Genomic DNA, 24605 nt, shown 5'->3' with positions numbered 1-24605 from the left:
GTCCGATCCAGCCTGACCTTGAACACTTCCAGTACAAAAAAAGATAAGGAACAGCTGGAGAGTGTACAGCATAGGGCCACAAAGATGTTTAGGAGTCTACAGCACTTCTTACGGGAAGAGACTCAGGGAGCTATCAGACTCTTTTTAGTGAGCCAGGACGAGGAGCAAGGGCCATAAACTAAAAAACAAAAGTTTTTAAAGGTCTTCACCTTAATGTGAAGACGTTTACATTGAGAGTGGCACAGATGGGCCGGTCGGGGCCGCCCAGGGAGGTCGTGGAGTCTCCCTTTCTGGAGACACTCAAAACCGACCTGTACGTGATCCTGTGAAGCCTGCTCCAGGTGACCCTGCCTTGGCAGGGGCGCTGTACTAGATGATCTCCAGAGGTCCCTTCCAACCCTAACAATCTGATTCTGTGATTCAGGCTCCCCGGACAGCCTGTTCCAGTGCGTCAGCACCCTCGCAGTAAAGATTTTTTCCCCTAAGCTTTTTTTTCCATCTAAGCTGAATTATCCTGGTTCCGCTGAGGTAAAGCCGGCTGGCGCCCCAGCTCGGCGAAGAGCTGCCTGTGCCCGGCTAAAGCGCCTTTGCCATGGGCACGCGTAGCGCCGGGCGCTGGCTGAGTTACACCCGCACACAACGCGGCTCTGCCGGCGCTCTGGCCGGCGCTGTGACCGCCCGAGCACCCTGCCCTCCCATCCCGGCGTCCCAGCAGGCAGGGCTGCCCGGGAAGTCGCACACCCTCGCCGATCCCGGCAGGCGGCAGTGCCGAAGGCGGGAGGCGCGCGGCTGCCGCTTTTCCCGCGCAGCCCGTGAGGCGATCCCGGCGGGAGCGCCCGTGCCGCAGGGGCTGCCGCACAGCTCCCCAGAAGCTCCCGGCTGCCGCAAGAGTCCCTCGCCCCGCCTTAGGAGAGCTCCTCCGCAGGGCCGGGAGAGAGACTTCCCTGTGGCACCGCCCTGCTTTGCTGCCAGCTGGGCTGAGGGCACAGGGAGCCGTGCTTTCCCCTTCTCTCGGGAGGCTCTGTCACCAATCCAGTATCCTGTTTCCCTGCAGTTTTGGCTGAGGTAAAATGTTTCCTTTGCTCTGGTCTCAGATGTGTGCGATGGCTTTGTCTGTGTTTCAGGCCAGTACGGGTCTCCACATCCCCATGTCATATCCATACGCAAATTGGGTGCCTCAGCAGCAATTAGCCCCATGGACACACTCAGGCGTGATTATAGCCTGGATTTGTGGGTTTGTTTGTTTTTTTTTTTTTTCAGCATAAAACTTGCCCAGTGTGACCTGTCATCCTTCCTGGGAGCTGGTGCTTAACTTCTGCACCCTGAGCCTGAGTGCAGGACAGGTTTGTACTTCATGGAATGCCACCACCACCTTCAGATAGATCCCGCCTCAACTTTTCAGACAGTAAGAGTAGCGACTCCCCCTCAGATTGGTGTTGTTCCCAGCTTTGATAAGGAGGTTCTTCATTCCGACTCCAGGTTATTACTGGAAATTGCTGTGCTGCCGAGCTCTGGGATTTAGTTGCCTGTTCAGACAGAAAAGACAGGGATAGCCATTCCCTGACTGATGTTCCCTTCAGCTTAGCAGGAGCTCAGGTTTCAAGTGCTGTGATTATTGGCACGTAAAGGTCCGATTTCTCCCACACACGTCAAGTCCTCCTGAACAGAGGTTGTGTTCATTTCCCATGATTTATAACCAGTAGCACTTTCTTAACTAGCAGTTCTGTGTTAACTCCTGCCTTTCTCTTTATCCTCTCCCCTGAAGGGAGAAGTCTTTTGCAAGCCCTCTGTCCCATTAGCTTTTAAGATGTCTGAGAAGATTTAACTTAGGCTTAATACAGCAAGTTGTTCCCACAGGGGAGTCATCCTCAAACAGCAAGCAGGGCACTGGAGCATTGCAGCATGTGTTTTACAACATCTCTGCCACAAAAACCCCCAATAAACATTATGAAAGCCTCGGACTCAGGCTGTCTTTTCCATGGTTGCAAAAGAAGGAGATTTTTTTTCTCATTTGTTTAAAATTGAGCTTTCCTTTGAGCTATAGCTTTTGGAATTCTCTGATGAAGTGATAATCTTGGCTGGCATTTAAAAAAAGAAACCCTGCTTTTCATGACTGCTGAAAAACATTGGAATGTGTTTTCCTTTAGGGGTAAGAAATAAGAAAGCATTATTTTCTTTTAAATGGCAGTTATAAAACACTCACCTAGTGATTTTTCTTGGATATGATGGAGGTTAATCTGTTTAAAGTGTTACACTGTAAAGAAAGCAAAGTAAAATCAGAACAGCAAAGTTATCTTTGACATTGTTCCTCAAAATATGCTTCCAGTTCATAATTGCTTTATCAGAATTTACAAAATTGCTTTTCAGATGAATACGTTGTGAGTTCATAAAATTTGGGATCAAAGTATTTATGGCTGTCCTCACTGTGCCGGTGAGACCATTTCCTAAAATTTTTTTAGGGTTTGGAGAAGGAAGAAATATTAAACCTTTTAATATAAAAACCAGCTTTTTCTGGTGTGCAGTGTTTGTTCCCGGCTTTCTAAGTACCTGTCTATCTTTGAAATACTTTGATTGAAAAAGGTGATACAGTTAAAAGGTGTATTTTTCTTCAAGTAATGAAATGTTGATTTATTTTGTCATGAATATTCTACCTCATTACACTGAGCCTGGCCTGTGCTGCAGGGTAAAGGAGCACATCACAGGCACTCAACAAGATGGGTAATATGAATTCATGTTGTTCCCAATCACATGTAATTTGTTAGTACTGCATCAAAGAATCATATTCTTAGTCTGAAATTCTGGTTCTTTGGGTTCTTTTCAGTGGTTTTTAGGAAGTTCCAAAAATGACAGAGTTCCATTGCATGTGCTCAGCTAATATAGAAAGGATCATACATGTACTCTGTATTCTTTTGTCCTTGGCTTTAATCTGAATATTTTGGCTCTTGCAAATAATTTTTCAAGTATAATGCATTATAAATACAAAAAGGATATTCAGCTGTTTTAGCTGACCAAATCGTGTTATATTTTCTCTATATTCTTAATCAAAATATAATTGATTATTCATTTACCTAATAACATATAAAGTTCTGTAAACAAATACCTGCCTTACTAAAATGAATTATTTGTTTTTCTTTTAAGACCCAGGTGCTGCTTTGGGGCAATCAACAACATACCATGAATAGCACCAGACCCCAGTCTCTCTTCTTTGTCTGTCTGCCTGAACTGCAAAAACTCTGTGCTGCTACAGTAACACTGAGTTCTCAGATACCAGAAACTGAGGCAAGGAGTACACAGATAAAGACTTGCAGGTAAAGAGTTTTGAGGGCTGTTGTTTCCAGAAGCTGCTAGTGGTTGTTATTCAAATATTTTATTAGCCGTACTAGAATTAACTATAATAAAATCAGCAAAATTCTTATCAGTGGCAAGTAGTACAAAATTGTTTAAATTGTTTAAAATACCTTTTTTTTTTTTTTTTTTTTTGCTTCCTTGGGCAGAGGACTTGCTTGCTATTGGGGAGCAAAACTAAAATTTCTATAATGTTTTAAATTTCATAGGCTAAAACTAATGAATCCACATACTTCAAATTAATAAATGGTTAAAATTAATCTCTGTTTACCTGCAAAGCTGGGATGCTTCATGTAGGTTGAGAATAAGTGGAAAGACTCTTTGGAAAGCAGATGTAGGCTCCTTAGCATTCACTAAGCATTATGTTTTTCCCTTTAAAAGAAAAGGGGAGAAGTGAGAAATTCTGCCAAAAGGAACACTTCTGGAGAGCTCCATTTGTGTGCCAAAGGCCTGTAATCTTTGTCTTAGACCATTGTGTTTCATCTAGAGCAAGTAACTTGGACTAATCCAATTTATTGTACTGAGCCAATGGAAACTGATTAGAAGTGGAACATATTGTGCTTGCAAAAGATAAGGAAAATAAATTTAAGCTGAGAAAATAACATTTTAATTTATTTCTCATTTTTTTCATAGACAATTACTATTCCTTTATCAAGAGATCCTTTCTGCACCTGTTATGGGGACACTGAATCAAGTTTCGGTTGTGATGGCGGTCAGTATCACTGTGTAAATAAGTATCTGTAGTTACAGACTGCTGCAGGTGAGCAGAGTGCACCTCACTCAAAAGAGAGAAGCAGCACTATGTTTTATTGAGGTAAAATAATAATTTGACGGAGTTTGATTGATCTGATGGAATTTAGCAAAGTTTTAACAGTGCTTTGACAAGGTTCAGGAAGTTTAATGCCAAGTTTTACCTTAATAATTGCACATGGAAGAACCATGGAAAGGAAAACTGAGTTAGAATGACTCAGAGAGAGACCAGAGGTGCAAAGGGTGAAGAGGGCCCTCCTGTGGAGACATGAAGTTCATTCAGAGTGGATCCCTTTTTGGAATTCCTTTTTGGAGCCTAGGTGTGGCTGTATCCAATCATTGTCTCAGACTTGGTCAACAATTCATGCCTAATGGAATTATCCCTACAGTGTTTATAGTATCTGAGTAGCTGCATGGATTAATAATTCTTCATAGCATGAATTCAGCATGCTTTCAGTCACTTACTGCAGATCACAGGTAAGGGGTCTCTTGAGCTTTTGTAAGGAAGGTTTTCTTAATTTCCAGTAGGGAATCTCTAAACTTGAGAGGAGTCCCTGCTCAAACAGAGTCACCTGCCATGCAGACCAGCTGTCATACAGTCCGGCATTCAGGGAGTGCTCAGATTGAGCCCATCCTGATTTTAAAGGGTGAAGTAATTGGCTCCTAATCAATAGGCAAGACAGGTATCTTTGATTTAGTGCTGATAACGCTTTCTGTACTTTGGTTATCTTGTACTTTTGGGTTTCGAAAATGCCTTTTGAAATATTTTTCAAGTCCCCTGGCTGTAGATGAGCCAGGGACTTTCCAGCTTGCAAGTTCATCCCAAGGATGTGAGGCTTGTTGCTTCTTGGTCAGTCTGAACCAAAGTATGGCTAGGGGTCGACTGTATTTGTCACACATACATGTTATGTTTCTCTAAGAAGTGTTTTGTTTGAGGATCAAGGATAAGTAAAAATATTTCATTAAAAGCAGACTTCTTTCTTTGTTCATTAGTGGCGTACAACAATTTAAGTCCTTTATTTTTTTGATGAAATGGCCTTTTCAGATGGCAAATCAATCTGTGGAATGAAATGGACTCAATTGGCAAGGTACTACCCAATCCACACCAAAAGAAGCAGGTGCAGAGTTCTGCAGCTTTGTTTTGGGCAGTCTTTGGCTCACTTGTCTTGCTTGTGAATGTATCTTTAGCTAGAAATGAGATTACATGATGACAAATGCCTGAGCTTATTTTAGTTTTCTCCTTTAAAACACAGGATAAAGTGTTTGCTTAACTATTCCCTTGCATGATTTTCAAAGGCAAAGTCACTCTTGTACCAGAATCTAATTTACGCTTACTACCAAACCCTTGATGTATTTTTTTTATTGTTACTTTTAGATACCATTTTACGAATCAGGAATATGTCAAGCCTATGTAGAGAGACACGGAGCGACTGTAAGTGCTGAATTATGACACAGTTCTCTAGGCTGTAACACTTGTCTGTAGTTGCTGTTGCCAGAGATGAGTATTTTTCCTAGGCCCTGCATTTTGCACCACAGAAGCCTAGTTTCAGGGCTACTAAGTCTGCCCCATAGACAAAATGTATCCTGTGAATTGGGGCATGGTAAATATACTTTGTCAGACTCAATGTCTTTTAGAAGTTTGTGAGCAATACCTCTAGATTTCTCTGCTGCAGTGGCATCCTGCTCCTGCTCAGAGGCATTGGGGACTGACTTCAAGACAACCTTGGGCCACAGACCTCCAGCTCTCCTGCTGGTGTCATGCCCTTCATCCAGTGGGAATGTTCAGGCAGCTGTACTGTCTCCCCGTTCACCTTTGGGTTTACCCAGCCTGCACAGGACAGTCTCAGGGGAAACAAAACAAAAGCATAGATAAGAAATGGAACCCCTGAGCTTAACAGCTGGTATATTTTTAGACCATTATGCATATGATTTACAATCTTCTGGTATGCAACATCTATGGGGTTTATGAATGTATGTGTGGGTGCACTAAAATTGGTGAGTCAGAAGAGTGATAGTAACCAAAGCCAGTAGTTCTCATAATTCATTCACACAGCCAGCTGGGTGTATCTTCATTTGTTCCAAGAAGGGCAAATGCATATGCACATTAGTAAGACATACGCTGTTCAAATATGCTTACCTTACAGAACTGCTTTATGTTGATGTGTGTAGGTGATCTGTCATTGTTAAGTTTCCCAACACCAAGCAGTTCCTTGCAGGATTCATTAGAAACATCTCTCTGGGGGTGTATTACTTAACTCTTTTTAGCCTGCTGTAGTTAGTTTCTTGACTAATGCTGATGGTCGAGAGGAAGCTCTTCAGGACAGGCAGGGAAGTAGAGCTGCTGGGTGAGCAAAGCTGCATTTATCTACTGTGATTGCCAGAAAATATCCTGGTCTTGATTCTGACAGCAGAAATAATGTCAGCTTTGGATATTGTGCCTATTGCCTGGAGGGAGTTGCATATCTAGTAAAGTACTCCAGAGGGTCCAATTAATCTTTTCCCCAAGTCTATTATCAGCCCTGTGAAAGCATTCTAGGAGCTGTTGTGCACCTCACATTAATGGCACGTGAAATCCAAATGCCTACATCAAATACTGTGCTACCTTCCTCTTGAAGCAAAGTAGATGAAAGCTAAATATGTGTGGCACCTACTAGGATTTGGCTCCAAGATGAAGTAACAGTGCATTTGCTTAAGTTTTGACTGAGGCCTTTAAAAAAATCTGTTAAATTATTAAAAATGTATGTTTCTTTTTGTCACTGTTGTTATTAGCTGGAAGCACCACAAACAGTTACCCCAGCCCTTCTCCAAACCTGTCTCTCCTACACACTTACAGCCAGGCTTGCACCCAGATGGAACAAGGCTGGTCATCTCTTGGTGCAAGGTATTTGACTTGCTTGGGTCGGGGATCAAGCATTTAGTTTTCAGTTCTTTATTGTAGCATTTATTTTCCATCATTTTAAATGCCATAATTATTTCATTCATTATAATAAATTGTTTCATTCCTTTATCCTATTACTTTTTTTTCTTTATTTGATCTTTTATTGTTTTGTTATCCAAGTTCAATGATTCAAGTTAATATTCTGAATGGACATTCCATTCACCTTTTCATCTTCTTCCTTATCATGGTAATAGATAAATAATTATGTCAACTGAGTGCAAGCGTACCAGATGAAACCAAATATTGTTGGAAGCAGAGGGTTAGGAGGAAAAAGTGATGTATAGATTGCTGCCCACTAATAAACCTTTACATATCTCTATTTCTTGCAGATGTTAATGAATCAGTGAAAAGTTAATTGATATAGGGGATTTTATCTCCTTAAAGGGAACAGACTTTCAGCATTTGTGATAGACACAAACAAAACTGTGTGATTTCTCCTTTTTTTTTCACATAAAGACATATGTTTTAGAAAATAATGTCTGTCTATTCTATTTATTAAGGGAAAGACTTTTTGTCTCATTCAGGAAGGCAAAATGCTGTTGGTAAGTACAGTATTCTGTTAATGGTAAAGTTGAGAGAGCAAGGTAAAGTTAAGCACTTTAATACGGCCACAATCTTGGTATTACCAGCACAGAGTCTTTGGTTTTCATTCTGAAATGACTTCTGTCAAAATACAATTGGTGGCAGGTGATGTTCTGTCTGTAATTGTTGTCAGCTCAACTGAGCCTTTGAAAAATTGCTCACAAAGATAATTTTTATACTATTAATCTACAGCCTTAGACTGAAATTTGCCATTTTGAAGTTATAATTTTTGCAATTAAATGCACTTGCTTTAAATTATGAGTCTTGCAAGTGATGTGAAAGTTCCATTTTCCAAGATAGGAAAATGAGCTCTGGAGACTGTTCAGTATGTACTGTTTGCTGTTCACAAAAATGAAGTCATAAAGCATGCTGGTTAGCTATTGCAAAAATTAAAAAGTAGTACTTTTATTCCACTGTAAAAGTTAAAGATTACATTTGGTGATGTTGGAGCCTAAGTTTGTAGCAGAGATATGTTTTGAAGAACTCAGAACTGAGTGAAAGTTCTGGAGGTGTGTCCATAAATGCTTGGCTTGCTCATTTAGTCTTTCCTATTGACAGCTCCTGGATGGAAAATACTCAGCTCCTGGGCTGAATGACTCAGTGCAGCAAATGGTTATATGAACTACATTTGCTTTGAAAATGGGTGTTTGTTTGTCAAGGATATGAGGATCACACATATGAGCACACAGTTGCACAGCCAGCCTTTAGTTACTGTATGACACTAATTCATTATTATTTTTATTTTTCACAGTTAAAATGCACCTAATTCAATTTCTGTGCTGACAAAGTCTAGCCTTTTGATTTTCAAACACAGCATTTTGACTAACAATTACCTTAAATAAATATTTGGGTTAGCTTTCTGCCTAAGAGATGAGCTGTAATTCAAAACAGGGCATTGTGCTTTTTTTTTTTCAACTTAGTTATAGACCTCAATGTGTCAGAGAGACAGCTTTGCATCAGTGTGGAGCCTTGCTCAATTCGGCTGCCACCCCCCAAGGTATAAGCCAGTTATAGTTTCTATGACTGTGTTTGTTTTATTAATCTTAATCTCCTTTTCTGTTAGGTGACTTCCAGTTAGTGTGATGGGGATAGGAGTGCTTATTTCTGATTGCATTGAGACATTAACCGTATTCATTGACTATCTGCACAGTTTATAAAGCATAACATCTCTGTTGTATCTGTGCATTCTAGCAAGCCTTGTAAAACTGAGATTCCAGGCTAAGAGAGCTTTCAAAAATGCTAACAGAATATAGCAGTGAAGTGTCTTTGTGACTCTAGATTTCCTCCTAGCAGTGTTTTCCAGAAAGCTTTCAGTCACACTGTAGTACACAGACAGTTTTGAATAACAACAGAGCAACTACAGGTGAATTGTCAGCACTATGTTCAAGGTCCCTTTATATGGTTACTATGGAATCTACTTAATTTCTATGCAGCTTCCAAAATATTGGAGCAGCCAGGACTACGCTGCTTCTAAATTTAATTTATACATTGTTTAAGAAGTCACGGTTGAGATTGAAAACTTGTTATCCTTTTTGACAGCCATGCCTGTGGTGAGTATATCCATACTCACCTGTGTTGAGTATATCCATACACGCAGGGCGTATTTGTCAGGCTTGCTGGTTTCTTCTAAAATAAATATTTCTGATCCATGCTCTTCTTTCTTGAAATAGAAGAATAGGATTTCTTCTGAGACCTGCTTGAGACAGCATAAATATTAAAGCTATCTATAAGAAGCCAGTTCCTAAATTATATAGACCAATGATGGAAAAGGTCATGATATGGCTTTATTACCAGTTTGATCCTTTCAATAGTTTTCTAAAACAGAAATGGCCAGATTTTCTTCTCAGTGAATAAATGAAAACCCTCATAGATTATGGAAAGATAAAATGTTTATGAAATCTCTGTCTTTGATTGTTCCGTACAGCCAAATTCTGACATTGGGAAAAAGTGTGGTGTTTTTTGACTTCTCAGAGGATGAAACTGCATGTCCCATTAATTCTGTTCCTTGGACACTTGCACATGTTTAGGCAAAGTGACACACTCAGTTACTAGAATGTCAAGCATAGGTATCTGATTTGAACTTTTTAAAAACTTGCATTGAAGTGAGACTGCTCTCAGTTTGAGAAATTCCTTCTATACTCTTATTAAACCATTTTGAATAAAGTTTAAATCTCTCTGTTTTCAATAAACTTTAAGCCTTGTACTTGCATGGCTTGTGGAAGTGCAGGCTTTAACAGAAGATAGCGTGCAATTTGATGATGGGAATAATCAATCTGAAATAACCAGTCTGTGAGAGCTGATGAATAATAATATATCAAGTTTCAGTGTATTGTGATATTCAATTATTTTTGAAAATTTTAAATTTGTAGTGCTGTAGAATTATTTACAAATAAACTTTCTTTTCTGTTTTAAGCTAGGAGATTTTGATATTTCAGCAAACACTGTAAAACTGTTTGACAGCAGTGAAAATACAGTTATTCAGCAACATTCCATATTAAGTAACTGGTGCTATGTTTTGCCAAGGTAGGAATCTGTTCACATTTCAGCAGAAATAAACATTTCTTGGAATGTTTGCCCTACCAATTGTGAATTTGATGCTAGTGATAAGAACACTTCTGTTTTACAGTCTGTTTTAAATTCAGGAATTTGTTGTTTTTATTATCTCATTGTTTAGAAAAATAAGAAAAATTAATCAACAAATCATAATTACGCAATTAAATGCTATTTTAATTTTACTAATCTTTGTGCTGCTTTTATAAGCAAGACCATCAGTTTTTCTGAAATACAATTTTAGCAGAAAGTCAATTTAAAGAAAAAGGATTTCCACCTTTGCCATGGACTACCTCCACTTTTACCTAAGATTTTTCATCATTAGATGAAAGAGAAGTAATGATGATATTTGCTTTTGTTCTGCATTCACTGCTAGCGACTGTTGAAGAGAAATCTCACTTGATGTCATCACTTTATTCTTTACCATACTTCAGGAAATATTGCTATTGTTATGTCATAAACTTATGAGCTAAAGGTATTAGTCCTCAAAACATAAAAATAATCTCTAAGTACTTTGAATGCCAAAAATAAGAATTTTTTTTCCCCAAAAGGCCAGTATATTTTAAACTGGATTTTATGACACCCTTTCTAAGCATCCCTTCTTTGCTTGTGCACAGCATGAAAATGGGTCAGATCATAAACATCAGCCACATAATTCCTCCAGAATCCCCTTTCCGTTCATATAAGGATTTTCAGATGCACTGGAAGAGTCTGGTAAGAAACACACACGCTTCTTTCATTTTCCCCTCCATTTTTAGTTGGCCTACTGAGTTTGTCCTTGTAATACCTGTTTTTATTTGGTTTATCTAAGTATGGATATATTCTTCCTGAGGATCTTGAAGAGACAAAAATTTACTTGAGTGTTTACTTCAAACCAATAGGGGAAAGGTTCTTCACGTATCCTTTCAGAATATATTTGTTATGTTTCCTCTCCTCCACTTCTAGCAAAGCTCTGCTTTTCATTTTTGAGTGTGCCACATTTCCTTCTTTCATAATTTCATAGTAGTCAGTAGAGAGGTGTTTTACCAGACAAATTGAAACAAAATGTTTAGTCTAGTCTCTATCCCGGTATTGAATAATAGGAAGTCAAATAGAACAATTTGCTTCACAGCTTCCATAATTGTGATAATGCCACCTTAAATGTGATGTAAAAGGACGTGGTGTAAAAGAAAGTCAAATTGTGTAAAAATGTGACCAAAAAAAATTGCTTTTAAAGAGAATTTTCCTGCCCAGAAGCGCTAGACTAAGGGTAAGTTATATTGAGCAGTCTTTGCTGTTATTGGTTAGTGTGGTATAATTGTGCTGAAGTCCTGTAACTTTATAAACTTCAGGCCAATAAGGAATTAAGTGCTTTTCTCACCATTTAAAAAACCATTTAGACAAAGTCATGTTTTCTTCTCAACAAAGATGATTAATAATTGTAGAAATGTAAAGAAACTTGTTATGTATCCCTGAACACTTACTCAGGTACCCTTTAAGTTGCATCCGAAGTCAGCCAGTGCAGTATTTCCCCCGAACAGATGCAGAAAGTGTAGTGAACTCTTTTCTTTCTGACATGAAGAGCAACTTTACCCAGCTGTGTGGATTTCCAGTAAAGATGACAAGTAAAGCACTTTATGCTACAAAGGAACTCTCCAGGGCTTCAGTGCATGTAAGGCATTTTTTATAAACATAATAATGGCACATACTTTTTCATTGTATGAAGTAATCTTTATCATATTCAGAGCACAGTAGGAGCATATAACTGTGCTTTTCACAACAAACTATCAATCCTGCGACTTCTAATTATCATGCGAGTAAAAGCTACAATATTTGCCATTGTAAAGTTGTTATTAACATACATAAAATGTATGTCCATACATAAAAAATGGACTTGGTGTTAATTAGTTGCTATCAGTATTTGCAATTCTGTAGATCTTTTTTTACATTTGGGTATCCAGAAATTTCTCAAATCTCTACCATAATAATAAAAACAACAGAATTAAAAACAATAATAACAGTAACATTATTACTATTGTTACTGTTACAAGGACATGTAATGACAGGACAAGGAGGAATGGCTTTAAACTGACAGAGGGTAGATTTAGATTAGATATTAGGAAGAAATTTTTGCGGTGAGCATGGTGAGGCACTGGAACAGATTGCCCAAAGATGTAGATTCTCTATCTCTGGAAGTGTTCGAGGCCAGGCTGGATGGGGCTTTGAGCAACCTGGTCTGGTCAAAGTTGTCTATGCCCATGGCAGTGGGGCTGGAACTAGATGATCTGTCAGGTCCCTTCCAACCTAAACCATTAATGATTCTATTATTATTATTATTATTATTATTATTATTATTATTATTATTATTATTATTATTATTATTATTATTACTAGCAGCAGTAGTAGTATTACAATTCATTTAAAAATAAAAAGAGGACTGTGTGGACATAAGCATTTTAAAACACTCAAGCTGTAAGATTTACTCCATGTTTGGGATGGAAAGGAGGCAAGTAATCAAAACTCCTATCATTTGAGGTTGTGATGAAGGCTGAGGCTCAAATTTCTTTGGTAGTAGTGTGTTAAAGAAGAAATGAAGTAATTAATTCTGAACAAATAGTGTCAGAAGTTGCAGAGGTTCTAAAATACTATAATCCTCTTTCAGAAAGCAGTTTCTGTTTATGTCTCTCCAGTGATCAAAGCTAGAATGGGTCCTCTGTGTCATCTGCAGTTTTTATAGACATCCAAACTGTCTTTTGCTCAGAATACAGATGCTCTTAGAAGTCTTAAGAGATAAGGAGCCCTGTCAGTCAAATCCTCTGCAGAATCCTTCCAAAGGGGTAGACATTATCCAGCTGGAAAGCACTAAACCAAGATAATTACTGTAATCTAAGTCTTTCCTTCTGAGAAATACGATATTCTAGCATAATTTGTAAACAAAGAACTCGAGAAGGATAAAAAAAAATTATAATGACAACTAAATATTGTTTTAAAATATAGTCATTCTAATCCAAACCACAAAATTGTATTCTTGTATATTGTGATGTGTGTTAGGTTGATACCATGTAGCAGTGCATTAGGTGGCACTATCAGATCGTTAAATGCAGTTTATTCAATTTAGCAGCTCTTGATGTGTTGCAGGAAATAAAACCTAAGCATGCGAAATCGGACGGCGAGATGGTTTGTGTAGTATCTCTAACGCAGGCTCCTCCAAGAAAACCTGGTTTGCTTGGAATTCCTTCATCGTGCAGTACGGAAAACAGCCACTGGATGGAGCGTTTGATCAAAGAGCCAGGAACACACAGTTTATCGAGTAGCAGTAAGCGTCCAGGAGGGGTTAGCATTGAAGCAACAGAGAAATCAGTGAGCAATAAGCAAATACCACCAGGCGTAGCAGAGTTACCAGCTGCAAAATCTTTAGGAACAGCCTTTGAATCCACGCTCACAAAAGTTGGCAAAATTATACCAATTTTCAAAGGAAAGTTAATGCAAATGAATGGAAAGATCACAAATCAAACAGATAGGAAGAAAAGGGAAAATGCTGAAAGGCATTCACCAATAAAAAGTGTGGGTGATTCATCTCCTAGGCTGTCTGTGCACAAATCCAGCATAACTCAGGTTTTCAAACACATTCAAAATATGCCAGTCAAAACTCCTACTGACAGCAGTGTGCTTCAGGTAAAGAGCATGAAGACACACACAAAATGTGGTGCACCCATATTCCGATGGAAAACCCAATCTAGTGGACAAAATGCTAGCTCTGATTTTTCTGAAAACTCAGCTTCAGGTGGGAGTCCAAGTGAAGTCAGTCACAAAAAGGCAAATTCTCTGTTCTTCCCTAAGAATGTTGGGCCAGTGCTTCAGAAATCAAACACCAGTCCATGTCTGAATACACATGAGTCTTCCAGTTCAAGAAGGGGGAAAAAGTTTACAAGTCAAAATACTACTCAATTTCTTGAGAAACAACACCAGTCAACGGAAGTGCATTTGCAGATTTGTAAATTAGACAGTGAAATGACAAATTCCAGTTTGTCACTGCAACAAACAAAGAGATCAAATAAAGAAGCTGGGTTAAATATTCATGAATCTGTCTTCAAAGATACAGTGTGCATGGCCAAAAGTGAAGAAAACAAAGCAACATGCCACTCTAAGGACTGTACTGCTGAGACAACCAGTCATCATTCCAAACCTAACTTTGAACAGGTAAAGAACGGGGCTCATTCTCACTGCTTCTCACAAATGCAAAAACAACATTAAGCAATAAAGAGCATGACTTTCATCATGTTCTACCATCATTCTCAATATAGTTTTCTAAAATTCTACTATATAACTTAATGTTTTCAGACACTGCTGCTTTTTTTTTTTTCCTGAAAGGGAAGATGATTTATTGTGTTTTGAGAAATAAACACTTCTTTAATTTGAGACTTTTATGGTGAGGTAATTAGCTTTCCTTTGTTTTAGACAGTTTATCCAGGTCTGTGTGAGGTTAACATGGTGACATTATTTTGGTGTTCAGCCTCTCTCCACATAAAACCATATTAATGGGATAATTCCTTCCTCCTGGAAGGAATCTCAAACCTCATCAATTGTGTAGTGCTGACAGCAGTTGTGTGTAAGGCATTGTGCTGTTAGACAAACATGGAAGTTTTGCAAATACAAGTTTAATTACAGTTTCACAAAAAGCACAAGTTCCAACAGGAAAAAAATCCCGCTGGACATGAGGAAAAAATTCTCAGTGTGAGAACAGCTAGTCAACTTCTGGAATGAGTTGCAGAGGGAGGTTTTTGGGTTTGTTAGCTGTCCGTATTCTCAGAACTTGACTGAATGGGACCTAAAGCAAGGTGATCTATCTTTGAAGTTAGCTCTATTTTGAGTAAAAGTTATTATTAGGTGACAACTAGAAATACTTTACTACCTAATTTTTCTGTGCTTCTCCCTGCATTTCAATTAAGTAAATAGTGTAGCTGATTTCAGTGCAATTTTTATGAGGATGATATTCCATATATTGGGTGCATGGATGAAATATCTTTGGCTTATCACATTTTTCATCTATACAATGTAATTTGGTGAGTTAGCTTTGTGTGATGAGGACACTTTGTGAAAAAGCAGGTAATTTTAAAAGTTAGAGATCTTGTTCAACGTCTTGTGGGGTGTTTTTCTAATGAAGGTATAAACTTCTGTACTTTAAGACAATTACAGGGAACAAGTATCTGACATGTGAAACACTGACCTCAAAACCGACTTTGCCAGTCAAGGAGAGCAACATGGAAGCATCTGTAAAGAAAAGTTGTGCCAGAAGAAGACAGGTAAACCCTGCCACACACCCATACATGGCTTAAGCCAGTCCAGAAGGATGTGAATTAAGGGACAAAAAGTATATTTAATTTTTTTTTGTATGTTCCAATTAAAATGAGCAGGCTAAGAAATCTTACTGACCTCTCTGGATAAAATTAACCTTAAGCAGGATAAAGGTAACAGTAACCATTGGGTATGATGCTGTCACTTGAAGAGTTAATTTTAAGTGTTTGTCTCCCACAAAAGATGCTACTGAAATGTTTAATGATGTTACTGTTTCTGAAGCAGATTTTCTAGTTCTACAGAAAAGTCCGATCCTGCCCAATATAACTCTGGGCATTCCCAGTGGCTCTGTGAGATTCCATCTCAAGGACTTGAATTTAGCAACATTCTATAGAAATGACTTTATGTTTTGTTGTGCTTTTAAAGCCAAGTACAAGGCAATTCTGGAGGTTTCAACTGTAATTAAAGGAACACAGTCTGTGCTCTCCATGCAGATCAGAAAAGGCCAGTGCAGCAACCCCAGGGGCCCTCTGCAGGAACAGACTCATACCCCAGAGCTCGAGCTGCTGCAGGCAAGAGAGGAGTCTGTGTGGGAAGCGCCAGCCCAGCTGCTCTGAGCTGGCCCCATCCAACTGCAGCTGGGAAAGGCCCTTCCGCAGGGCCACAGCCGAGTCTGTGGTTACAGGCCCAGCACTGCAGTGCTACAGCAGTAGAGTCACTCTCACAAAGAGAAGAAAACCAACAACTAAAAATAGCTGTTTATAGGAATAACAACTCCAGGGGTCCGGGTGTTGAGGGGAGACTTCCACCACAATACGAATTAATGAAGTCCTTTGCCTGCCACTGGGAATGACTCAGATACAGCAGGGCTTGTGAGCATGGAGAGCTTGTAGCTGGCCTGGCAGCACTGTTGGAATGGGAAAGGGAAGGGGCACTGCCCTGTCCTAGTTATGAGTCACAAGTGCCCCATGCATTCCTCACTCTCTGCCAGGCTGGGAGTAGCACAGGTACCTGCCTGAGCCCTGCAAGTCACTTTTGGGAAGTGTCAGGACACAGCAAGTTCTCGCCATGCTGCCACTGCAGTTCTGCCACTGCTGAACTCAAGAGAGGTGGATGCACAGCTCTCAGGAAGTTTCATTGGTGTGTCAGGAATAGGAAAGAGACTTGTCTGTTAATTGGCATCAGGATGGACTCTCTGATGCTCATTAGGCTGATTCCTCCTGTCCCCAGATTAAAATATGATGGTGCTAATTGCTAACTGCAATATGTTTAGCACTGCTTAACACATCTCTGAAGAATATGCCTTTGTGATCAGAAATAATCACAAAATCACTGATCTTCAGAAATGACAGCTGGTTTTGAAAGTCATGGTTACCAGCATGTAACGGGTATTTTCAAAGTAGCTGGGGTCCTAATTATTTAGCCACTTTACTTATAAACATACTTTAAATTATTTATATGGAAAACAGAAACTTTTATTAATTAATTCTTATTCAAGTAAGCATTTCACTCAGAAACAACTTTTTTAGTTGAACTTTTAGATTCGTATTGCTGCTTCATTTGCTTTTTTGGTTTTTGCCCTTTTCTGTTTGTCTTGTTTTTGTAAGCAGAAAGAAGAAGGTTGTTCAAAGTTAAAGAGAGCCAAAAGAAGTAAAACTTCTACTTAAGGTGTTCTGGAGCATTGAAAGAAAACTCTGGGTATGTTTATTAGAAATTTAAAATATTTTCTTTTATTAAAATAATATCACATGTCTGTAATAGTTCCTGTGCTTTTGGATCATGATGGTGGTATCAGCTGTCTACAAAAGAATCACTTTACTATAGAAATGGCTTCTAGAGCAAACTGATGAGGTAACTGAGGTAACTAAATTGCAGAGGACACTAGCAAATTGTGCTTTTTTGTCAAAAAGGCATTTTGTACTTCCTAGAACTTAAGAGTTTCACATAAATTTGTACCTTGAATGGCTTATTTTTCTCTCATACTAAAATAAGCCTGGTTTTTGGGCTTCAAAGTTTCCCTTGAATCTGAGCTGAAGTTAAAACCAAAAACCATTAAAGTGGAGCTGTGTATATTATTTGATATCATTACAAGAAATGTGGCTAAATGCTCTTGTGTTGCCGAGATCTAATCACAGGACTAAATTGTCTGTCATAAAAACTGAATAAATTTAGTTTTGTGACAAGGTATTTCAGCCCACATTGTGGGTGGTTGTCAGTAATAGTCTTGCAGGATAAAACAACCTTGTCCTTTGAATGTTCCTTTGATATCAAGAATACAACATTAGGACATAGTCTAAGAAGCTCACCAGGTTTAAGGACTGATTGCCTATCACAAGTTATCAGTAGAAAAATGTGCAGGAAAGAGCAGCCTATACAGTTAACTGTTTCAGAGATAAATAGAAGTATATTTATTCAGATTAAAATACTGATGTAAGCAAGACAATCACACAGACAGAACAGCACGAAAAATGTATATTATACAAAACAAATAGAAAGACGGAGCAATAAAGATGCAAAATACAAACTGTGCATCTACTAACCTGGCTTTTAGCTTCAATGGAAGTGATAACAAGTAGCCAAATATGCATTTTGTCTCAGAGATGCATTTCATGTCCTTCCTTTCCTTATTGGGATATATTTCCTCCAGTGAACAAATTTATCAGTTGTCTGCTTTTCCTAAAGAAAGTCTCTGGTATGGATGAAAGCTTTCCATCTCTGGCCTTCACACTTTGGTATTCAGCATATTCCATCCCTGAGTTTAGCATTTAATCTCTCCTGCCTCAAGCCAGGCAGTTCAGGCATGGTCCTTCTTCAGAGGTGTTCTGTTCGAGTGGTCAGCACAGATATCCACAGGTCCAAAGTCTGTGACTTTCACTGAGGACTGATGAGCAGAAGTGGTGTCTCTGTGAATGGTCAGAACTTTACTTTTTTTTAACTCAGGTTTTTTTTCTTATTTATGAGTTAAATGCCACAGTATCAAGCTGATCATGGTAGACAACACTTAAACCCCTGAGAGAAAACAGTGTTTTCCATACAGTGTTTAAAATATGATTTCCAAGAATCCCACTGGTATGGGGTCTTCATTGGTGTTGATGATTTAAAAAGAAAACTAGAGCTAAAACAACTTCTGCTGTTGGACTCTTGCCTACAGTTTTGATTCTGAAAAACTGGTCTCTAAATTCCTTTATTATGTATTACTCCACATACATTCAGAATGCATGTTTTCATTTGAACACTTGGGAATTACTTGTGAGTTTTCCAATTTACTGTGTAGCAAGATTTATGTGTGAGAAGTCCTTACACTGGAATTCAGTCAGCAGGAAGGACTTTGTTCTATAATTCATGACAAAACCCCCCGTATTTTACAATTATCTTGCAAAAAAGGTTAGTTTTTATGACTTATGTGCCAAGTTGCACGGCCTCTTGACTTGTCCAGGAAATCACAGCATAATCCTTTTTTTCTTTGTTTTGTTGAAGTGTGTTATTAAAGCAATGTGAGAGAAGTATTTAACATTTTAAAAAGCTGAACATTTGATTCTAATACTAACAGTTTCCATGCTTAGTTTTTTATTAATAAAAGTCACCCTATCATTGTCAAGGTCACAAACTACTGTGAAAAGGAAATTTGTTTTCTATGGCAAATCAGAAACTGATCTGAGCTTCCAAAGGACAGCACATACTACTACAGAATGATGTTTTAAAATAAGCTTTTGCAGCATTGCAATTGTTGGGGGAAGAACAGACATAGTAAAAATGTCAACTCTGAAGCTTCCAAGCTTTTTCCACTGATCTGCAAAACTCTTCCTGTTGTTCTGCTCCTGTGTTGCAGTGAGATACTACTGACCTTTGATTTCAGTTGCCAAATCTCATTTACCAAATGAGAAGATAAAAATTCATCACAGACAATAATAATAGTAGGATTTCACCTGAAACTAGTTGCTGCTGTTACTGTAAGGGTATTGTGTGAAGAGGAAGGTAGGAGGTACACACAATTGGAATTATATTAAAAAAATCCTCAGAAGTTTTGGGCTGAGATATATTGGACTGTTTCTTCTAAAAGGTGCATCCCTCAAGCCAACATTTAGGAATTTATCTTATAATTTAAAGGCTATTTTACAGAAACTTCCACAAAGCTATCTTTCAAATGCTTTCTTTGTGTGAAATAGTAAGCTAAAATACTATCTTTCCTATGTAGTGAAAATATTTTATTTCATTAAAAAAAGATTCTGAAAATGTTCAGTCTTTCAATGAAAAAGCAATTTTTGTTATGATGGGGGAAAATATCTTAATTTAAATCTAGCAGCAGAAATAATGTTTAGACTGTGTACATCAGTTAGTTGTTGGTACCTAAGTACCCAAAAAAGAGTTGCTATTGTAATATTTTTTCTCTTATCCTGTCCATTTTCCATTTCTAGGGGATTGATTCAGGTTAGGACTTAATTTATTGCGTGGCTGACCATTTATAAATTCTAAAGAATGGTATCTTAAGATTCCATCTCTTACTTTCTTGTAGAGCTAAGAATGTGGTTTAGCTGCCTGACCTCAGCCAAAGGTTCAGAAGGTGTGAACAGACTTCTGCAACAGAAGTTCCTTCTTCCAACACCGCAACTGACTGTGATATTTGAGAGCTTTAAATTTAAAAAACCAAGATCTAAGAGAAAGGATAAACATCCTATGTGCATATATGTGCACATATATGTGCATAATACCACATATTTATGACAGAGACAATTCTTTCTTGTTCTGTATAAAAATGCAGACATTTAATTTGAATGCCCTGAACCCAAACTTTGTAAACAGAATGCAAATACAGATGTGGGAATACAGCAATATGTTTTTTCCTTCATGTTTGCCATAGAGTTCTTTGTTGTCTTTTGTTTTCTTCTATGATGTAAACTTTTTCTATGTTTTCCTCCATTCAGGTTCCCAAGAGGTCAGTAGCATACTTGAGAATCTCTGAACTTTGTGTATCTTGCTGTTTGTCATTGGTAGCTGTTCCTGGAAGAAAATTTGAGGGTTAAATGCAGTCAAGTGAATCCATGTATCATCAACTTCTTCAGGGAGTTCAGGTTAATAAGCCTCTAATGCATTTGAAAATTTAACTAAACTGGTTGGTTTTTAAATCACATTTTGTATGTCCTGCTACTTGCTTACACAGTTAATCATTCTTCCAAATTATATTGTTGTTTCTAGTTAGGTTTTTAAAGTTAAAATATTAAATTCTTGGTTACAGTGTCTGGGCCAGTTTGATTCATCAGTACAACATTCCCAAATAAGTTTTCCTTGTCAAGTCAAATGATTGAAAAATAAACAATTTTATTCCTAAGGGAGTAATTTAAAGGCTGGATTTGACTCAAGCTTCATTAATTTTTGTTGTATTTCTTGGTGACTTTTCAGATATGAAGCTGCTCTGTAAAAGATTTGTTTTAAAGTTTAATTACAACCCCATTCTTAGGGAGTTCATAGAGATCCTGTAGCTGCCTTTTGAGTAATTTTATTGCTGTAAGTGTGACTTCAGTGACCTCTTTCAATGTGCAGATACAAATATATACACATATATAAGATTGTTGCTTCATAATCACTGCTTTGAAATCAGTATTACTGTGTTACCTGGAAAATAAGAATCAAATGTCACACTAGCTCCTAAACTCAAATCTTATAGACCTGTAGTTTAACACTTGTTTTGGACATATATTTGCAAATCTTTTTTTTTTCTAAAGGGCTTGATACAATGAGACTTTATGCCCTTCATGAAACTTTTTTTTTTAGATTTATGTTGCTATAGCTGTATTTCTCTTCACTTCATTTTTCCAAGTTGGATTTTGTCCTACTACTACCACAATTTTTGTTTTGTTTTGTTTTTTTCTTGAATGGTGACTGTCAACATAGCTCTAATTTCACGGTGCCAGTGTTTAAGAGGAAGTGAGCTCTTCCACAACTTGTCATTTTCTCATACATTACACACAAAAAAAACCAAAACAAAACAAAACAAGCCAAGACAAATAATAAAAGAAGTTAGTGCAATATGCTCAGCAAGAAATCAAATTATATTTACATTTTGTCTGGAAGCTGGTATACAAGGCTACTTTTCAAATGCTGTAGTTTAGTTACCTTTCATAGGTTTGACTGTACGTAACTGATCTTTCTCCTGTCTCACAGGGAAAAGCCTGTAGATCATTTGCATTTCTGCCATGCTACATAAATTAGTGCTTTGCCTGATCTGTTTCCTATTGTTGCTTTTCAAATGCTGCTGGTTGCCAACATTTGTCTTGCATTATCTCAGAAGTAATTTTGCACTATTTTTGCGTTTTCAAATGTTTACATCATTTTGTGTTATCTGTTATAAAACTGAAAATACAGAAAAAATTATTTACCTCAGCTCCAATGTGTTCCACTTAAATAAACTGTTGAGTTACTCATCTGTGCTGAATTGCCAGCTACTTCCTGGTCTAAACTGTGGGGAAGAACCCTGTTACTCCACCCCACCCACCCGCTCCTTGTAAATTCAGGGGAAGGTGTTGACAGTCAGTGCTGGGTGCAGGAGTGGTGGCAGTGGAAATGCCTCTAGTGGGAAGGAGGGATTAGTGCTGTGAGTGCCTTGGGAGGATCTGGTGATGCTGGAGGGACCTTTGCTGCTGCCTTACTCTTTACTGTTTGTGTGGAGGGGTTGTAAGAGCACACCTCAGTTTCTGTTTTCAATCAGTTCTCACTAACTGGGAAGAACACCCTCACTTCTGGCAGGAGCCAGAACCCGTCAAAGCACAGGAACCCGTGACATTCAGGATCACATGGATCTTCCATGTGTGATATCTGCAGGCTTGGCTTCTCAAGACTAAGGAAACAGACTACTCCACAGGTCCCAAATAATATAAATGTATATAGAAACAAGTGAAAATGTAAAAGGTTAAAACAATTCCCAGGTCTGAGAAGCTGGGAAGTCAGCTGGCAAAAATTATCACTTGTCCACTGATATCTGATGGGTTTTGTAGTGCTTTATAGCTTAGCCATCAGTTCTCAAATCATCTGATTCTATATCTAAGTCAATTCAGATTTACATTTGCCAAAGAATTCTTTGTCCTCTGTATTAGGGGATTCAGCAAATATTTGTTCAGATGAAGTATTCATGATGAGTTCTCAATATTTAGTAAATATGCATTTCCAGAGCATGATCTTTCCTCACGTATTTCCTCCTAAGCTGACACTGTTCTTATCCTCCCTCATCTTCGCAGATGTAAGCCAGAGGGAATTTTTATGTACTATAAATTGGCATGCACTCAAGCCCTCTGTCAAATCTCAATTTAAAAGTTTACAGATTATCTTATAGGTGTTTATAACTGCAGGGAAGCTTGCTGTTTTGTTCCTTTGGTGCCAGCTTCATACCAGCTATGGTTCAAACCAGATGGTTTAAAAATAGTCAGATTAAGATCTCTGGAAGTACTATGTCACTGTATCACAAAGTTACTTAGCAGATACAACACTATAAGAACTTTGGGCTGCATGTTCTGTCGCACCAACATGCTCATCCTACCTTCATGGAGAACCAGGAACTGAAGAATTGTGGCATCTCCTGAACTAGTTCAGGAAAACATCTTATCCCAGCCCTGAAAACCATACAGTATTCTTCTGTCTCTTGGCAAATCCGTGTGATTCTGCTGACCCATGCACAGCCCAGAGCAGCAGCTCAACCTCGCACTTAAAAATTTGCAGCCAGGATGAGCAAGTCTGTTTTCCCTTGGATCGGTGCAGAACGCTATGCAAAAGCTGTACATCTTATCCCCCCCAGGGTAGTGTTAGAATGTGGAACAAGGCAGTCCAACTTTGCTGGAAAATATGTGAGAACTGTTTTCAAAGAGCTTACAGATCCACCAGGAACATACATAGCTTCTTACAACCATTTTTTATTGCTCCAAACAGTGACAACAAATTTCTTATTTAACCCAATACGTAAAAGGGATTTAAGCTTGTTCCAGCGGGAGAAGTTCAAAAGTATTGAAGGCTAATGTCTGATCTTCTTGTAGAAAGCCCTTTATCTGGGATTAAATAATCACTTTCAGAGGGACACTTCTGTTCCATGATGTTAACAGCTAAATATGTGTGTATATTTGTATATAAACATGCACACACATATCTGTATGTATTAGAGCACATGTGTGAACATGCACATACATACATATGGCTGTGCTTCATTAGAGATGTTTAAAAAATATGCTGAGTGTGTGTCATGTGGAAAATGATATTCTAGTGCAGACAGTTCAGATTGGGCAGCAGCATTGGGAAGTTCCCTGTTGCCAAGTACAGGGGGGTGGTGCAAGAGGGATAATTTTCATCTTGTTTCCCTGATTTCCCCGTCCACAATACAAAGTTTGATTTGCAATGACAAGAGTGGCTGCCAAAGCTTAGCTGTACTGAGCTTGATTAAATACTATTAAACCATCAGCTGCTATCTAAATAAATCAACAGTAAGAGACGTGTGCCGGTAGCTGCAGCTTGCGGTATGGTTATGGCATGAAATGTGGGGTGATGCCAGCTCAGTAGTGAAGGTAAAACTTTGACTCTTCTCTGTGTGCCAGGACCTACCTGTTCCATCACCGGTCTGGGCACTGCAGATGCCTGGAAGTTGGAAGTGGTCACCTGGCTGGGTGATCCAAAGCTGAACTTTAACATAAATAAACACAGAGCATGTTGTTGCGTGCTTCTCAGCTTCCGTGATCCAATAAAATGCATTTCCCTTAATTATGCATAGTATCACAGCACAGATTTTGGCAAGAGGGAACATTTGTCTTGCAAAGCGGTTGGCCACCTGTCTCAGTGCAGCCAGTGAGTACCAGGGGATGGTGAACAGCAGGTTGAGGGAGGGGATTTTCCCCCTCTACTCTGCTCTCATGAGACCCCACCTGGAGTGCAGCAGCCAGCTCTGGGCCTACCCACACAAGAAGCAAGTGGACCTTTGGAAGCAGGTCCAGAGTAGGGCCCCGCGGGTGATCAGAGCACTGGAGCACCTCTGCTATGGGGACAGGCTGAGGGAGCTGTGGTTATTCAGGCTGGAGGAGGGAAGGCTCTGAGGCTTCCTCACAGCAGCCTTCCAGCCAAAGGGTAGAAGAGAGAGGGAGAGGGGCTGTTTACAAGGGCACAGAGTGATAGGACACACAGTAACAGCATTAAACTG

The 24605-nt window shown here is 38.7% G+C and overlaps 1 protein-coding gene and 1 long non-coding RNA gene across 3 annotated transcripts; one reads left to right on the top strand and one right to left on the bottom strand.

Moving 5' to 3' along the window:
• The first annotated feature begins 930 nt into the window (after positions 1-930).
• C2H18orf63 (chromosome 2 C18orf63 homolog) lies at positions 931-21828 on the top strand. 2 transcript variants are annotated; one of them, XM_038128334.1, is made up of 15 exons: positions 2045-2431; positions 3139-3308; positions 3979-4057; positions 5471-5527; positions 6865-6976; positions 7534-7575; positions 8536-8612; positions 10029-10138; positions 10783-10879; positions 10977-11062; positions 11633-11816; positions 13283-14344; positions 15331-15447; positions 17047-17137; positions 19953-21828. In XM_038128334.1, the coding sequence occupies exons 1-14, from the start codon at positions 2411-2413 to the stop codon at positions 17104-17106; spliced, it is 2274 nt and encodes a 757-aa protein (XP_037984262.1). In that variant the 5' UTR covers positions 2045-2410; the 3' UTR covers positions 17107-17137; positions 19953-21828. The 2 variants fall into 2 exon arrangements, with proteins under 2 accessions (XP_037984261.1, XP_037984262.1); XM_038128333.1 differs by lacking the exons at positions 2045-2431; positions 10977-11062; positions 11633-11816 and adding an exon at positions 931-1065.
• LOC119697502 lies at positions 1079-10164 on the bottom strand. The gene is made up of 4 exons (XR_005255856.1): positions 9186-10164; positions 3617-3717; positions 2204-2254; positions 1079-1526 (listed from the first exon to the last, which is right to left on the bottom strand). It is a non-coding gene; the product is annotated as an uncharacterized LOC119697502 (long non-coding RNA).
• Positions 21829-24605: the final 2777 nt, after the last annotated feature.

Source organism: Motacilla alba, chromosome 2 (genome assembly GCF_015832195.1).
Source record: "Motacilla alba alba isolate MOTALB_02 chromosome 2, Motacilla_alba_V1.0_pri, whole genome shotgun sequence".
Taxonomy (NCBI): domain Eukaryota; kingdom Metazoa; phylum Chordata; class Aves; order Passeriformes; family Motacillidae; genus Motacilla; species Motacilla alba.
This window is presented reverse-complemented; position numbering and strand designations above follow the sequence as displayed.